Source organism: Leuresthes tenuis, unplaced genomic scaffold (assembly GCF_036924035.1).
Source record: "Leuresthes tenuis unplaced genomic scaffold, fLeuTen1.0.hap1 SCAF_10, whole genome shotgun sequence".
Classification (NCBI taxonomy): domain Eukaryota; kingdom Metazoa; phylum Chordata; class Actinopteri; order Atheriniformes; family Atherinopsidae; genus Leuresthes; species Leuresthes tenuis.
Window position 1 is genome coordinate 11,313,706 of NW_027325364.1, and position 17,976 is coordinate 11,331,681.

Here is a 17,976-nt window from a genome sequence, read left to right on the forward strand (position 1 = left end):
TTGTCAGAATGGGAGCAGAGATGAGTTTTAACACTCATTTGCATCAAATCAATACTTCTTAATGTTATAGCGAAACAGACGACAAACCCTCTGAGCTCCCCTGGCTCATCTCAGCCATCACCAAGAAATGAAAATCTCTGATTTAAAACAAAGGAAAAATAATCTCATCTTATTCCTTTCACTTCCAGAAATGTATATTATAAACTTGTCTGTTTCCTCTGGATTAACACGCTGTTGTAATATCTCACTGAAGAATACAGCTTTAAGTGATGAGTGTTCAGTAGACCATCTGGGGAAGGCAGAGGGAACATCAAAGTTGTGAACATGTGCTGATGGGTTACTGTTGAACATTAAATATACAGCGGCTCATCGGTATAATGCAGAGCTTCACTGCATGAGACTTTTTGAAAGACATTTGGAAAAAGACTAAAAAAAACTGATTATTTTCTCACTGAATTGGCAGAAAAAAATCTATTCCAGTTTTTAAAAAACATGCATAAACAAGCTGGAGCCATCAAAACCTTTTATTATTCACCAGAAATTATTCTTTTTTTAATATAAAGATATTCACAAAAAATGATTTACCCTTTCAAAATCAAAGATTTTTTTTCTTAAAGAAAAATGTTCCCCTGAATCAGTGAACAATACAAACATACATGAATTATTTGACCAAAACTCACAAAAGTAAACATGGAAATCCGTCCATTGTCTTCCTCTCTGCCCCGTCCAGCAGAGACTGACGCTTCAGACAGTGTCTGCCTGCTTAAGTCGTGCCAGTATGAAGGGACTTAGGAGTGAGGGGCCTTATTGATCGTCTTCTATGAGTGAAGTCCAGGCATTAGTTCCAGCAGGGTGAGTAGACAGCTGTCCGTGAGCCACTCTACTGGGCCTACATAGCAGGGCTGAGTGGAGCTGGGATGTGCACTTTTGATTTTGATCTCCCCAACATCACTTCTATTGACCGACGCACTGTCCTGTGCTTTACTTGCTGAGAGAAGCACTTGCCAAGGCCTAGTTGGAAGCCCAGATACAAGCCACCACTGCATTATCAGGGCCGCTCTTGACAAGCTAGTGATGATGAATCTTCCATGGTCCGTTGAGACCTATTCCTAATCACTGCTTTCATCTACTGGCGACTGCCGTATCCACCGACGACGGCAATCATAAGGTAGGTTATCGTGGCACACAGGGCCAAGAATTCCAGTGTTAAGTTATCTAGGTGTGTGTGTGTGTGTGTGTGTACACGAGGCTCTCCAAAGTTGCACACTTAAGTCCAACTGGGGTGTAAGCAGCCACTTTTCCTTATGTGCTTGATTTTTCCTTTTTCAGGAGATCAAAAACTTACTTTCTTCGTTTTGATAAGAAAAAGTTTCAAGTTCCATCTAAATCAAAAGTGAACCCAACAATGACACAAATTGTTTGGTTACAGTGGTCCAGTTGTACTTGAAATTGTAAAGCACCACTTTGAAATCTGAATATTCGCTCGTCTTTGCATCAATATTAAGAGTCTGGTATGATTGTGGTCCATTAATAACCAGTATCTGTTAATGTGACATCATATTTCCATATATTGTAATATTCTTTCATTTGTGGAAGTCCTGTTGCCTTCATTTTATCTACTGAATAACAGAAAATGTCATGGGGGGGGGCTTACCACTGGATCAGGTGGCACTGGCTTGCTTGTTCATGTTCTCATTGCGACAAAGAAGAGAAATCTGGATCTATCCCGTTTCATCTTGGCATCTTAAAAATTAGCACCTGTGCATGGATCCAAATGGAAAGCAAATTGATCCATAATTATTCATCTTTCATTCACAAATAAAGGTTATGTTCCAACTTGTTTATAAAAAAAAATGAAAGGTGTCTTTCCAACATAAACAGCCAATGGTAAGTTCTGCCATCTAGTGGTCGTTACATGGATTGCAACAACAACACAGGGCCTTAAAAGTGCTCCCAAATTCTGCCCGAACTCACAACTTTCACTTACAGTCCGTAATATTTTTTCCTTCAAGGTAAATATAATACATCAGAAAGAGTCTTATCAGGCTAAGAAGCCTAGGGAATCTCTGTGCGCCCACCATAACTTAATGACATCATTTTCCTGGCTCTCAGCAGCCTCCGGCCCTCCTCGTAGTCATCTTGGTCCACACTGATCAGGAGACGGACACCCTCCGAACCTGCTGCCATCCTCAGGGAGTCGGTGATGAAAACTCCCTTTAGGGCCTCCAACAGGGCTCCACTCAGGTAGTCGCCCCAGAAGGCCTCAAGGTTGTCCACGTCTGTGAATTTTATGTCGCAGACAATGGAACCCAGGTCTCTGGCACGAAGCAGTGAGCTGGCTCGACTGAATAACTCAAACTGTCGCTCCAGCGGCTGACGCTTGTCTGAGGAGACACCGTCACGTAGTGCTGACTCGTGCTCCAGGTACTCCGCACGAACACGCAGGCGGATATCTGATAATGGTAGAAGGTGAAGGAAACAGTGGGAGAGGTGGTGGGATGGGAGAGAGTGAGAGGTGAAAGCGACCACGAAGACACAAAGTGAATTATGAAGGAAATAGTGAGAGGAGGGGAAAGGTAGAAAGACAGAAGAGAGTGTGAGGAAAGTTTGCAAGGGACGATGAAGTCAAAATAAAGGGAAGAGAAAGAGGAACAAGACAAAGAGTTAAAACAAGGCTCATTACGCTTTAATTAACTAAAGCATTAAATTAAGTAAGGATTTTATCAAAAAAGGGGCACAGTTTCCATAAGCAGCTTGTGACCCAATAGGCTGTCTTCTTAATGGACTTGGAATTATGCACTGAACTACTTCAGGATAGTTCTTTTGATCAGAAACTTGACAAAACAAACATAATTGGTACAGCAGGGCAGAGCAAGCTGAATTATGCACGGTACTGGAACTAGACCAAGTCGCCTGTGAGCCTTTTTGCGCTAAATACGGCCCCACTGTTGGTTTTGGTGAAAATGAATTTGACAAGTCGGAGCAATGAAAGAAATACTCATCTGATCCAGTTGTGCAGTTCCATTTCTTGGTCGGGCAATTCTATCATTTTGAGAATCATTGCCAGCTGTCAACAAAATGATTGAATCAGAGGACACTGGTGCATGAGAAGTTTCAACATGACAGCTTTCAAGGTCCACATAAATCATGGCTGTAGCGTTCATGTAAATAAGATAAGTCAAATGGACTTGAGACGCTGAGCAAATATCAGTGTAGAGTAATAAAGAGACCTTAAGAGAGCTTCTGTCTCAGACTGGAGTTTAAACCTCAAGATTCATTCAAATCTAAATGCATATTGCTGAAAATGAATAGCTCCTTGAGGTCCTCAGTTATCTGGATTGGTGGTCATGCAACAGCACAGCGAGAAAGATTAGAGGATACATACTGTACTGAGCAAGAGCAACGCTGAGATCATCCCTCATGTCATTATTCCAGAGCTCCAAGTGGAAACCAGCAGCGGGCGACTTTTGCTGTAACAAAAATCCATCTCTCCTTTTGCCACCGGTGACATCCATTCTTCCATAAACATTCTCAGAGTCTAACTGCAAAGGGGTGCGGCAACATTTTCACAGTCAGTTTTCCCAGAGAAAAGTAAATGGAAACCTGAGCTCTTCCAAAACTCATTTGACACTTTTAAGTAGTTCAATATAATAAATTAAAAAAAATAAATAAATAAAAAAAAACTTATTTGGCTGAAATCTTGTGCAAAAAAAATGCCGAGACTGAGAGTATTGTATCAGCACAGCTTTAAAATGCTACAATTACCTCAAATTGATCAAAGTAAAAAACTTTTTTTTGGACAAACAGAATAACTCATCTCCTGGCTCAAGAGTTACGTGTGAAGCTCACATCTGTGACTAATGGAAAGACAATGGTTGAGTCTCACTTATTCAAAAAGGGGGCCTTAGCACAAGAGAACTCCAAAGAGCATAATGAGCAATTATCAAGCTACACATGTACCATTTTAACGGCACAGTGGCTAAAACTCAACGAATAAACTGTTCATTTTCAGGTCAGGGGTCACGTCTACATTCTCTGCTGACATATTTTGTTTGAGGCTAAGGGGAATGGCACAAGACTCGAGAGGGATCGTTTGGAAAATGCCAACATTAGAAATGCAAATGTTGAATTAAGGCATTGATTTTGCATCTCTTAACATTTGTGGAAGAGGGATAATCAAACAATGGGGTTGCTCGGCTGCACGCTTCACAAGTCTGTAATTAGGTTATTATCAAAACAGACGACAGGATAAAAAGGGACATTTAATCAATGTGGTTTATGAAATGTTTTAAATATTCAGGTTGGGTTAGAAGATCAAACTGGACAAACCCCACTTGCAGAGCACCATCAATTCACACTTTAGAGCGTTGCATAAAAAAGAGGAAGGCAAGAGTTTGTTTTTTTTTCCTTTTTTTTTTTTTCTCTTTCCAGAAAGTATTATGTTACAAAAATATGAAAAAGGAACATTTTACAGTTATACATTCGATTGCTGCAGAAAAATGTTCAAATCCTGTTTGTTTACAATGTTTGAATAAGTAACACTGGGCTTCGGGTTGATCTATTCACAATACATCAGGTCAAAATACCTCGTTAAACCACAGATCATGATGGTCATGAGAATGTAAAGCTACTACATGGATTGTGTATCCCCCTGAATTCATGTTCTTACAGCATTAACAGTGGACTACTAACATCTGGTAAGTTCAACTCATGGCAAAGAATGCATCATGAAGACCAACATTTGTTCACTTCAGCGTCAGTCAGAGGAAAAGGTATCAAAAAAAATTTAAAAAAACCTCCATTCAGTATAATATAATTGTAAATGGAACCTGCTGCAGTATGACCTCCTTTTTCCGCACAATAATCAGCAAATCTGCAGATTCACTTACAATCTAACAGAATTCCTATTGATCATCTGCTTTCATGGTGTATAACATGCTCATTCACTTCACTTTTGTGGTGAAAAGTATCAGAGTTGATCTTGAGAGGGAAACAAATGACTACTGATTTTTTCATATTTGGTGTGGTCCGAGTGAGGAATCCAGTTTAAGTCTCCGCCTCGTTAATTGACCTTTTTGGTCATTACACCATGTGAGGGCTGGGGCTACGATAAACACCTGCCCTTCACGCAATTACTGCATTTATGGATGGCCTCCATTTCACTTTCCCATTTCATACTGAGCAGGATGGAGGTAGAGATAGTGACACTAAGAAGATGGCCACTTAAAATCACAGGAACACAGTGATAGTCATTTTGTTAGGGTTACAGAGCACTTCACGCTTCGTCAGACACAGAGACATCCACTTAGACAGGACATTAGGAGGCACAGCTTTCATTTTCTCACTTTATACACCAAGCCCGTTTGGCTTCCTCATCTCATTCCACCAAGAAAAAAAAAAAAAAGTTTAAGTACCCATTTACGAGGAGTCACTTGGCACGAAGAGCGTCAACTCTTTATCGATCCATTTTTCTGCTGAAAGACTGACCAAGAGAGTGGGAAGCTACGGAAGTATTGAGAGACAGGTAGACAAAAATCTCTCTTAACCCCATAGACAGATCACTCTTTACCGTTTTGCGTAGTTTGAACATTTAGTGTTCGCTCTCTCTCTCTCTCATTGTGTGTAAGGATATTGTTTCCCTGACACACAGGTTGGTCTGTTTAGAACTGTGAATACAGAGAAAGGAGAGAAAGAGAAAAAGAGACAAGCACAAGTGGGTTGGATATCGGTTGACTGGGTTGCTTTTTTTGTTCCTCAACATCAAGCAGGCACTTCTCAGTTGTAATGGGGTTTGAATCAGGCCAGTAGTTGGCATTTACAACTTAATCAGCCCAGAAATGCTTTTACTGTAGCTCTGCAAAACAGTGGGAGGCTCAGGATTACTCTTACCAAGGCCAATCCCCTTACCTTTACTAACTAAATATGTAAATCCTTAACTGTAACATTAATCATTCTGTCTCTGTTAAACCAAGTAAGGGCCCCCACAAGCACCCCTTTAAGGAAGCACAAAAAAACGTTACTGAGCTGAAGGAAATTAGTCTGAGCAGTTGTCACTGTCAGAGTTAATTTCTGACACTTAGTTGAAAATTCATTTCAGAGATGAGCTATGGCAAGAAAGACTATTTGAGGGTCTGTTGAAATGCTATTGGCCAGCGTTGGACTGAACCGCCCCATCTATCTCTGCTCCGTCTCGACACACACACGCCAGGGCTCCACGGGATACAGAGATAAGATACAGCATGAGCTTCCTTCAGCAGAGCACTTGTTCAGTTACTTTCCTCAGAACTGTTTTGAGAAGAAGTTGTAGAGGCATTTCTTTAAAAAAGGCAGCATCTCTTGGCAGCCATTTTAGATAGTATGATGATTCCCAAAATGATAGTATTCATTTTAGAATTGAATACAAGGACAGTCCTCAGAGATGGACAGGTAAACATGCCCAATAAGCACTTTTCTGACATGAAACTTCAGGGTGAGCTTGCTTATGCGAGGATCTAGTAAACCAATGTAATTTGCATTACTGGATCTCATATCGTGTGTAACCATTTGTTTATGAGAAAGAGGGAAAAGGATGGGTCCAAATGATTTCCCCACATACAGTGATAAACCTGTTCTTCCACAATCATGTCCAACATATTTTTGTCTTTGCCAATAATAGTTTGAACTTTATTGTTCCGAGTTCATTTCCCCAGTGAATTATTCCTTGTTGACTATGCATCGGTGCACTTATGAGCCCTTTTGACAGGTCTGAATTTAGTCTCATTAAGATGAGAAATATAAAACAAAAGGTATGTGTTATCTCTGCTTCATTTCACAACATATCATTTCAGTTTCTGGAGAAGCAAAATTATGCAAGTTCTGAAATTAAAGTATCAAAATTAGCATATTTCACACTTCATTATTTATATTTAGGGTGTCAAATGTTAAAGTAGTAGCAAAAGGTGACAGTTACCTTTTTTTTTTTTTTTTAAACCCACTGTTTAGAAACAGAAAAAATTATGTTGGCCATGTTTGCAATAATCGGTCACCAGATGTCCATACAGATTGCTGTTTATTTCAAGGACATTTTCCCCACATATTTCCAAATGGGCATGATTTTAGTGAGATCAAATTAAGGAGCTCTTTCCAGAGATTCTTGTTGTTTGGCATGTTTGCCTTCAACATCAGCTGCGGACTTCTTAGAGGTGTTTGTGACTTACTGCTGAGGACTCTGTCAGTTCTGTGAAACACTGACACCAACAACTCTTAACAGAACAGGTAGAATTCCAGATTGTATTCCCTTCCACAGTGCACGACACTAAAGAACATCACAGGATGACTTTCTGAGCAAATTACGTTGGATGATGGGGACCAGGAAAGGGGCAGCTAAATTATGATAGACAAGCATCGCATACAGAACAAAGTAGCAGCACCAACCCCCGTTGTAACAAGGGGGAGAGCCTCTTTTTACCTTAGGCATCGGCCCAGACTTGTGAGAGCACATGACTGAGTTGATCACGCACACTGCAGTATGCATGGACAGAGTGGAGTGACAGACTTTTTTGTTTTGTTCCTCAGTCTCCATCTCTGTCTTCATGATCCATTGTGTCATAGGTTACTCGATCTGAGTCACAATCGGAGTCAACCTGGTGGAATCAAATGCGGAGTCAAGACAGCAACACGTTTATAGTCACAGGCACATCACTCAACCTGAATAGCAAAGAAGGGCTGTCTTCATTATTATCGTTATCATCATTATTAGATTGTTTTTCTTCTTTTAAATCAAGTCAGAATAATCAGGATGTGGCGTAATAAGTATTTCTGACTTGCAGGTAGTGAAAGATATTTAACAGAAATGTTTGATTCTGCATGACTAAGCAACCTTCTGACAAAGGGAGATTAATGTTAGCGTAACTCAGCCTTTTAATGCTGAGAGAAACAAGCATCACATGATTAAACGTAGGGATGGGTATCGTTAAGGTTTTCTTTCCATAATTCTAAGATAAAACAAAGACAAGATACGAACAGAAATCAAAGGATTTAGCAGTTATGCGACAGCATAACGACAATAACAATGCCCTTGATATCTGTGGGATCACTCTGGAGCACTAATAAGAAGTGCCTAAAAGCACATCCTCACTGTTCCCCAAGTTAATAATTTAAACTCTTATAATGTTAGTGAGTATTACCATGATGTCGTGAGATTGAAATGGACACATTTTAAGTTTGGTCAGTCCCATCAGCATCAGAGGCGGTTTGATACACTGATGAAGCTGGTGCAGCTGTTGCTTTCATAAAGCAGTCTAATATGCTAAACAGCTACCGATTAATAGGAAGCTTCATTTATACTGCAGAAGATAACTGGTGTTACTCGCATGCACACAACTGCCCTTTCCTTCATTTTAATTCAATTAAATCCGGTGTTCCTCATTATTTACTTCATAAGCCATGTCAGAGGAACACAGAAAGTAAACAGCCACATGATGCTGGCAGTTTCCTCATCATCAGGAAACAGAAAAACAGCGGCCGTGTTAAAAATGAATGTGACATAAATACGAGAAGTAATCATATTTATCCAAGAAAAGGGATATATAAATATCAAATAAGTTGATATTTTTCCATTTGAACTTGATGCTTTTCAAATGTACACATTTAATGGGGAAAATAAAACTACTTCATATTACATGAGGCTGGTATTTTTATGGAAAAATAAAAGACTGTAAACTTAATCTCACTTTGAGATGCTCAGAATGAACTCTCCGATCAACTTTATCAGCCTGTTGAAGTTCATTTTGGGTCAATGCCAATATTGCACTTTAAAACCTTTACTAGAAAACACTGACGAGTTGCTGGCATCCCTTTTTAACCGTTTATCAATACTTTGATACTGAGCCAATTTCTCGATACCCATCCCTAATAAAGGGCAAGTGATAGTTGAAATATAAAAACAGGACATTGACACGGAGTGTGTAGAGCACTTTTTCAGTGGCGTTACGTCTGTCGTGAAGAACAGCCTAAAACATATTTCCAGGATGATATGCAAGGTTGAGAGTTGCCAGAACAACTTGTGATAACCTTGTATCAAGCTTGACAACAAAGCAGAACAAAGGCATTCATCTGGTGGAGACTGGACTACACACGTGTATTAAAAGAATGAACAAAAAAGACAGGAAACAGCCACCAGACTGCACTCTTAATGGCAGCAGCTGAACGTAGTCCAGAGGGTTAGCGAAAAGGTTAAATGAGTGGACAAGAACGTAAAGAACGGCCAGGTGGAGAAACAGATATGACAAAATATCTCTGATGTTGCATGTTTAATAAAGACAGTTAATGAGATACTGTGTGTTTCAACAATGTCCACGACACTGAAAAGTGAGAATATGAAGTCACCCAAAGGGGAGTGGACATAATCACGATTGTCCCCTCATTTCTGGACAACTATTGAACTGATCAAAGGGAACATTTCTTGTCAAAAGACAATATGGCATTAACAATATGGCTTTAAATATCATAAAAGTAAGCTGAAATCCAGCCGAACCCTCCTTATCATAGATTTGACTGGTTTAAGCAGTTGGTTCGTGCTGGTGTGTCGTTCTCTGCCATTTAGGCAGAGAACAGTTAGGTCACATCAATTTGTTTCTTTCATTTTCTTTGTCCACCAAAAAAATAGCAAAAAGTTCAATTCACTGCTGTTGTATTTTTCTTTCTATCGAGTTAAACATATGACAAAGCAGCATTTTTATTTTTTTTTAAAGAATGACAGGTGGAAATAAAAAAAATAAAACTCAGACTTGAAGTGCAAACTATGATGAGATTCAATGCAGATGAACAACATCAGTATTAGGGAGACAACAGGAAATATGGCGAACTTGAGAAGATGTTAAGAGGCCGACGATCAAATTATTATCATCCAATCGAAGGGAAAACAGTTAAGAGGAGAAAAAGAATGAAGGCGCTACTGAAGATAAAGGATGAAAGCTAAAAGAGAGGCTAGATATGCATATGATGCACTTACCACACGACACTTTCTGTGGTGCTGAAGGTGGTGGCTGGACCTGTCTGCCTGTTTTCTTGGACCTACGGCTCCAGCCATTTCCTCGCTTCTTCCTCCGCCTCCTTGTAGATGACTCAGCCACAGGAGAGTAAATATCTGAAAACACATCAAAACAGTGTGTGAAATATGACCTGCAAGACATGAACAATAACAGCAATAACGTTTACTTTGTTATGTTTGTTCCTCGTTATCTTAGTTTCCACCTGCTGCTCCATGTTTATCTATCGCCCTCTTTACACTGATGATGAAACCCGCAAACATTCACTAGCTTCTGGTTCTTGGCTGCAATATGGAAGCGTTTAATAAGCAGTCATTTTAATCAGCTCCAGCACAGATCAACATCAGTGAGAACATTAAATCTGAGTGTAAATGCTAAGTTCCACAGAGGATGCTGTGGTTTGGGCAACAAAAATGGGTACAGCTCACATTTTCTTTACAGAAGCATGCATTTACTCAGACTGATAGTTTTCCCCTTTTCTAAAACCTTTTATTAAATACTGTTGTTCCTCATAGTATCATCATCACTAATATTTATTTATCTTAATTTCCATTGGTTTAATCTGTCATCAAGACAGCTCGACGCTTATTCTCTGTCCCACTGCACGGGGATGACATCCAAAGTACAGTCAAACGTGGTAAACTAGGTTTGATTGTCTCAGTCATGATCATCAGAGTAATGCCTTCAACTTCACGTTGTCACAGTGATACTTCTGTCCTCTGGCATGTAGAGGTATATGCTACATGCTACTTTAGGAGTAAAAACAGCACATTTCTGTCCATATCTGTTCAACACACCCTTTTCCCCATGAGCTGTCCACCACAAGCATAGATTATATAAGAGCCAAGGAGAACACAATTATTAAATCATATATATATAAATACATTTCGTATACAACAGAAGAATAGTCAATGTACTACAAGCACAAGTATTGAGTACAGAGTAAAGGTTACAGCCCTATCTCAGTATGTTGCACTTACTAGTTCTCAGCTGTTGTGTGAAAGATGGAAGTGGCATTTCTGTTTCTCTGCAGGTATGTTGTAATCCAGACACCAACTCTGCGCTGTCAATTTCATACCTCTGTCCAACCCTCTCTGGAGATACTGAAAAACATAAATACAAGGATTAATTATGGTTTTTGCCAGTAATACCAGGAAATTAATTCAGTGATTAAAGACGAGATTCTGCAACAAAGCAACAGTGAACATAATTTCAAAATCCTCACCTGTCCTCCTCCTCTTGTGGGACACTAAAGGCAGCAGGTCATGGCGAGTGAGGACTCTCAGTAGTTGCAGCAGAGGTTCCAGGTTTCCATCACTGAGGTATCCTCTCTTCTCAAGCTCTAGCAACAGTTCAAGGCCACTCTTAGGCTTTGAATCCACTAGGAGCTGCTGTGATCCTTTAGGCTTTAATCTTCTCCACGTTTTAAGCAGTTGAGGACTTGGGGTCACACCTGAGTCTTCTGGATCGTCCACAACGGGTTCAACTGTCCAGCCTGACGGGTCAAGAGGGTGTGGTGCGGAGTAGGTTTCGTTCAAAAGGAAATACAGCACTTCAATGTCAGTCTCTGTCAGCTGAGATCCAACTATTTCAAATATCTCATGGAGAGACAACATCCCGTAGTAGTTCAGGCACTCCGTTTCATCCCAGTAGAGAGAATCCCTGGCTGTATACCCTTGGCAATGTATGGCAGCCATGATCAGGGTTTGCCTGAAGCCTTTTCCTAGTTATTTTCTTTGCTGAAACTGTCTAGGTGCTGAAGGAACAAAAACATCAGCACAAACATTACTCCAAACAATTAAATCTCTAAGTGTCAAAATAACAAAATATAGTCACAGAACCTATTTCAGTTTCAGGGGTTTCCATTCTGTCAAATAAAGCAAATACAAAAAGCTGAATGGTATAGCAAAAAAATACACTTAGACGTTAAGGTTCTTCCCTTCTCTAGCACAGACAGTGTCCTTATTTAACATATCCTGCCCAACCTTTACTTCCTTCCATGTTGTAGCCTAACTTCCTCTGTTATGTGTCCTATGTTGTAAACACATTAATTTTTTGATATATTTGTTTAAAGAGACAAGGGAGCTTGAAAATAAAGGGTAACAGTGGTGTTGCAACCCACACAATACATTTTATTGAGACTTTATCTTCAAGTTGTCTTCGCTATTTAGCACATAGCTAATGTTCACGGTTCGTTCGCCCTTTTTGGTCGATAATGTTTCTAATGTCTGTTTTGACAAACCTACCTATTATCGTCCTCAACTCGACGCTGTGTTGACACATACAAATAGTCAGCTGTAAATGTGTTATTTTTCTGTCGTCGTGCCAAACAATATGTTCCAAACCAGCTGGAGGCCAAAGATACGAGTTGTTCCTTGACGCCCTGCAGCGACCTAGTGTAGCAAATTCCTACCCTGACGAGCTTACGTAACCATTCACGTTTCTCTGTGAGAGAGAAAAAACACGTAAAAATCTGCAGACAGCTGTTAAGCGGCAATAAACAAACCCGAGTGGACAAGTAAAGCCACTTTTGGTGTGTTGTGACATAGATGACAGACATGCCGTTCACAATGCCGCAATATTTGACAGCTTTAAGGCGTTTATTTGCAATAACGAATATCACTTGCGGAACAATAACGTTCGCTTGTATCAATTAATAAAACGCCTTCATTACATCAGTCAGTTATAGAGTAAAATTATATGAATATTAACGTATTCAAAGCATTTTGACAGCTATGCTTAGGAAAACACTGTAACTCACTGCAACTCACCTCCCAAATACTGTTTCTTTTCTTGTGCTGGTGGGTCTAGCAACTTCTACAGTGCCGCGTGCCTTGTGACGTCAGCACGTCAACGCTCGGATGCTGGCCAATCGTCGCCTTCCAACTTGCTGCATGACGTAACGTCACGTTTTTCCATCGCTGATCTGGAGTCAGTTTCTTGTGGCAAGCTCAGTTCTGAGCAGGCGCGACAGATAACAGGCAACCGATCCCAAAGCGGTTCTTTTACCTCCGTTGTATCGCCTCTAAGGATGTTTTTGTGACCTAAATTAATAAAGAACAAGGAAATATTTTCAGATAATTGATTCTAGAGGAATAAAAAAAAATTGAGCTCAAGTTAACGACAAGTTAATACGAATAAAGGCAAATGTACGTCAGGGCAAACGTTTAAAGCGGATTGAGAGGTTTTTGATGCGGTCAGTAGGTGGCGCTGTTTGTTGAGCGTGCAATAGAAAGTTTTTTTTTTCTTCTACGGCCACATCACATCCGTGAGCAAGAAAATCAACAAAAGACTCGTCTATAAAACTTCAGCAGTGAGTACCGAGATTTGGTTAAACGATTTGATGTAATTAGAAACTTCAGACAGGTTTATTGCTATTGTAAATTGTATAAAATAAGGGTTTAAAGTAAAGCGATGTTAAAGTAGCCAATCAATCTGGACCTCAGTGGACATAAACATTAGCAGAGAAGCTGGATGTGGTAGTATTTTGAACATCCAGTATAGTTGCCACACATTTAGTATATATATTGACAGATAGGTTTAGATTACAACCATTAAATAGCTTGACAAATGAACGCGCTGCTGTTTTCTCGTATATCCTGTTTGTTTAATGATGTGGCAGTGACCAAGCCCAAAGTATTAGTAATAAAACAGCTTTTCTATGAGCAGTTTATCTATTTGTTTGTTAACCACTCTTTTTGTGTTTATGTTTAGGATACTTTATTTTGCAGAGAATCTGCTTTTACCTACTTAGTGAGGTTTTCATAGAAATATGGGACAATTGAGGCTTCAGTTAAGTTATGTACAGGACACGTTGTCAGTCTAGTTTAGTTTTGGAATAAGAAAGCTATCATTATAATATCTGACTTTTCCAAGTATAAACTAAACATGTCCTGATACCCAACAAGGTCAGCTCCACGATTATTTGTTCCCTTTAAGATAACCCTCTGTGTGGTTACGACATCAAAGACGGAGATGAGAGGAAATGGTGTTGTAATGAAATGCTTTTAAGATGTTTTTTGCTTAATGTTGCCTTTCAGCAGAAAGTCTATAGATGCCATCTGGAGCGCCAAAGGGGGAGAACTGTCTCGTGGACATGGACAGCAAGGTTGGAGACCCGTTCACTGCTGAGGATGCTCATCCAACTGGCACAGGTGGAGCTGGAATGCTGTCGAAGTATGGACCACTATGTTTTTATTTTTAATGCCACTTACACCAAATACCTTACACAGTATTATAAATATATATTAAAGGTATTATAAAGAGGTCTTGCATTTCTCTGTTGCTCAAAGCTGTTATCAATATTTGTCATCATCTCTTGATACTTTATTCTGTTTTTATTCTTTGTTCTTGTCTTTATTTGATAGGCTCTGGCTGCCCAAGGGCTTCTCAGCCAGCATAGCTAAAGAGTGGATCGACAGGCGTCGAGTGTCCATTCGACCATGGTCCAGCTTTGTAGACCAGCGCAAGTTTTCAAAACCTCGCAACTTTGGAGATTTGTGTCAGAGGGTGGTGAAAAATGTGGAAACTTACAACAGCAACTACACCTTCATCTTTTTGGGTCTCATCCTCTACTGCATGTAAGACCAACAATGAGTTTGATTGTGATCTCTTGCATTGTTTTGTCAATAAGAATTTTACTAACGTGAAAGTGTTATGAAAAAGAGAAACGGCATGAACTTTGTCTTAAGAATCCAGTCTTTTCTAAGAAATAAATAAAATCTGCACATGATGCTATAAATAAAACCATCCTGATTTGCTTTTTGGTGTTTCTACTCATTAGAATCAGCTCGCCCATGCTACTGATTGCTTTGGCTGTGTTTGGTGGTGCTTTCTACATAATTCACCTCAAGTCTCTGGAGTCCAAACTGGTTGTTCTTGGTGAGTAAAGTTGAATGTACATGCCTTCACATATTTGCCTAATTAAGTAATTAATTATCTAATAATCTACAATTAAGATGAACTTTTGTGTTAAAGTGTACTTTAACTTGCTTTTCTGTTTGAAAAATAGATTATAATCAGTGTGGTAAAATGAGATGGTCAAATATTTCCTAATTTGCGGATGAAGTAACACATGACATCTTTAATTAATCACCTTGGTTTATAATTTCTCATAATTGCAATTTTCTCATGAACCAGGCAAAGAGCTAAATCTCCCTCACCAGATGGGTCTGGCTGGAGCCGTCTCTCTGCCTGTGTTCTGGTTGGCTGGAGCTGGAGCAGCTGTGTTTTGGGTTCTTGGTAAGCTAATCCACATTAGTTCATCCTGCTGTGGATTATCATTACTCTGGGCCTGCAAATACCTCAGGTCCCAGTTCCCCTTATTGTGTTTTTACAACGTTATAATTGTTGTTTCACCTTTTCCTTTGTTTCGATCTATGTAGAAAATGGAAATGACATTAGTGTCTGGTTTCTTCTCTCTCTTCACATCTATTTTTCCCGTTTGTCTTGTTTCCTCTCAGGAGCAACGCTGTTTGTGATTGGTTCTCATGCTGCGTTCCGTGAACTTGAGGGATCTGACCTGGAGGAGCTCCTCATGGAGCCTGTGTAAAGACTGGGAACTCATAGCAGGTGCTGGTCGACGATCAGTCATCTTTTTGACCCTGTAATTGCGTTAGCCCACAAGGGTTGGGGAAAACTGTGCTGAGACCTTCTCCCATGCAATATGTGTATACCGTATTCCCCATATTTTACCTATAGCATTGTATCAATAATACGCCTTGTTTTGCCTCATAAAAAACATGTTACAGACAAACCATTCATGCACATAACTTGCCAAATGTACAAGTAATTAATTTCTGAATGCATATCATAGCACAATATTGTCAGATTTTCTGCCTTTATCTACATATTTTAAGCCTATGATGCCTCTGGTTTGTGTAATAAAGCCTCTTACTGTGTCTCTAAAAAAATGAAATACCCCATAACCTGTTAATGAAGCATCTGCGCTGCACTCTCTGCTGTAGATAACCTGGGAAAAGAATTCTGTTGTGGAATGGCGGAATGTGGAATTTATGTGTACATGTAATTTTCACTGATTCATTCTACCAAGGTGAAGTTCCATTTAACGCTTTAAAATTATGCCTGATGACCATGCATCAGAAAAAATTAATTGAATGCAAAACCACATTTTGGTAATTCACATAGGCTTTTAGATAAATTGAGAGGAAGATGTCAGGAAAGGTCAGTACTTAATCACGATATTTTGTTTGGGGTAATGATTTGCTGATTGCATGTACATTTATCAGCTTTGCTTGGAACATTAAGGTCTGAAGGTCATGAAAACATGAAATACGGTTCTGAAATTCATTATTTTATTTATACATTTTGATTAAGTTGGGTGTTTTGTATTAAGTTTTTCAAAGTGCAATAAACCTCCAAAGTAAATCTTGTTACTAATATGTTGAGGCCTTTTGAGATCCACTTCTTTTAATTATTATTATTAAATTCTATCCACTTAATAATGCAGTTGACATCTGTTTGTACATTCATGACAGTAGCTTCAATTAACTCAGTGGCTCTCAGCGCTTAGTCCGTACATTTTCTTATAATTCCTGTCCAGTCTAAATAAACGGTGGAGTAACTCTCGTGGTTCCTGTTCTCTATCTGTGGCACACCAAACCAAACTGCAGCGCTCACCAGCCCCCTCTGGTACCCCCCTTCATCTCCCTCTTCACGTGACCCCAGTGACCTGTGCTCTGTGACAGCACAGCGAAAGGACCCCATGCTCAGGTTGCCATGGCAATGACCTTGGAGGGCCCCAGTCAAGCGCACACCCGTCCACAGGAACACTCGCATACACACTGCGGCAAAGGCAAACGATCGATATTCTATTATACGTAGGGCGGCGAGGGGGGAGAGGAGAGTCGCACTGCAGTGAGCTCACTGCAGAGACACGGGGGAAATTAGTACAAGGGTGAGAGCGAGAGGGTGTTTGTCAGTGAGAATGACAGAAAGTGGGTGTGTGTTTGTGTGTGTATGCATGAGCAGTGCATTTATCATTGGCCAGTGTTGCACCGGTCCCAGAAAGTTTTTGTGTTTCTCGAAGGGACGTGTCCCAAATTTGTCCTGGATATGGCCGCCTATAATACCAGATCTGTATTTCTCACATCATAGAATATTATATTTCGTATAATTTATTCTGTTTCTGACCGAGGTGGGCAGTAAGAAGTTAATTTAAAAGAGATGACCCCTGAGAGGTGGCACAATTACAGTCTGCTCTCTAAAAGTGAGAGATATATACAGCTTTGTTTGCAGGGATATAACAAAGTTATTGCTCCATCTTAAACATGTCATGTCTCATGTTTTATTTTAATAGAAACTCAATGACTTCTGGGACATAGTAGAAGACTGCTCCTTTTGCAAGTCTGTCGTACTGTCTGTCATTCTCAACCTGGAACTCATTTATATCGATGTCAGGCAAGGCTGACATATACTGCATACAAGGTGGTTTTGGTGCATTACCCTGGGCTGCTGCCAACTCATCCCCCATGGCAGCTGATGCAGTTTGCAGGTTGGAGTGCACATATACTCACAACACTAGGTGGCATCTCGTCCTCAAATTGCTGCTCAGTCATTTCTGCTGTTTTATACAACACCTCACTGTTACAACCATGGCCACAAGGTTTGCAGCACAAATGGAAGGTTTATGCTGTTGTATATCAATAACCTGATATTTAAAAACTTGTGTTAGAGAATGTATGAGGCTTGCTGCGAGTATTCTTTATAAAAGGCTTTGCCATAGGAAGTAGAAAAATGGAGGCAGTGAGATTAAAATATGTCCGTGACTGCAGACTGATACGAAAGACAAACGAGCACTTCAAATATCCTTCTATTGGTGATGATGAGTATTACAAGCATTTTTTTTTGTTGTTGGGAGTTTTACAGTTTTAACTAGTAGCGTATTGCATTAGATTGTCTTATTGTGTGCATCCATCATTGATGAGTA

At 39.8% G+C, this 17,976-nt stretch overlaps 2 protein-coding genes across 5 annotated transcripts; one reads left to right on the plus strand and one right to left on the minus strand.

The window, feature by feature from the left end:
* Nucleotides 1–508: 508 nt before the first annotated feature.
* Nucleotides 509–12,865, minus strand: dedd1 (death effector domain-containing 1). 3 transcript variants are annotated; one of them, XM_072393951.1, is made up of 7 exons: nucleotides 12,800–12,865; nucleotides 12,275–12,473; nucleotides 11,254–11,784; nucleotides 11,009–11,131; nucleotides 9,992–10,126; nucleotides 2,079–2,453; nucleotides 509–1,758 (listed from the first exon to the last, which is right to left on the minus strand). In XM_072393951.1, the coding sequence occupies exons 3-7, from the start codon at nucleotides 11,723–11,725 to the stop codon at nucleotides 1,745–1,747; spliced, it is 1,119 nt and encodes a 372-aa protein (XP_072250052.1). In that variant the 5' UTR covers nucleotides 11,726–11,784; nucleotides 12,275–12,473; nucleotides 12,800–12,865; the 3' UTR covers nucleotides 509–1,744. The 3 variants fall into 3 exon arrangements, with proteins under 3 accessions (XP_072250052.1, XP_072250050.1, XP_072250051.1); XM_072393949.1 differs by having other exon boundaries at nucleotides 509–2,453; XM_072393950.1 differs by lacking the exon at nucleotides 12,275–12,473 and having other exon boundaries at nucleotides 509–2,453.
* A 387-nt stretch (nucleotides 12,866–13,252) lies between these two features.
* On the plus strand, nucleotides 13,253–16,612 carry rabac1 (Rab acceptor 1 (prenylated)). Of its 2 annotated transcripts, none has more exons than XM_072393952.1 (6): nucleotides 13,253–13,341; nucleotides 14,069–14,204; nucleotides 14,396–14,608; nucleotides 14,812–14,909; nucleotides 15,168–15,269; nucleotides 15,491–16,612. In XM_072393952.1, exons 2-6 carry the CDS (start codon nucleotides 14,083–14,085, stop codon nucleotides 15,577–15,579), a joined length of 624 nt encoding a protein of 207 aa, XP_072250053.1. In that variant the 5' UTR covers nucleotides 13,253–13,341; nucleotides 14,069–14,082; the 3' UTR covers nucleotides 15,580–16,612. The 2 variants fall into 2 exon arrangements, with proteins under 2 accessions (XP_072250053.1, XP_072250054.1); XM_072393953.1 differs by having other exon boundaries at nucleotides 13,292–13,341; nucleotides 14,072–14,204.
* The last annotated feature ends 1,364 nt before the right edge of the window (nucleotides 16,613–17,976 follow it).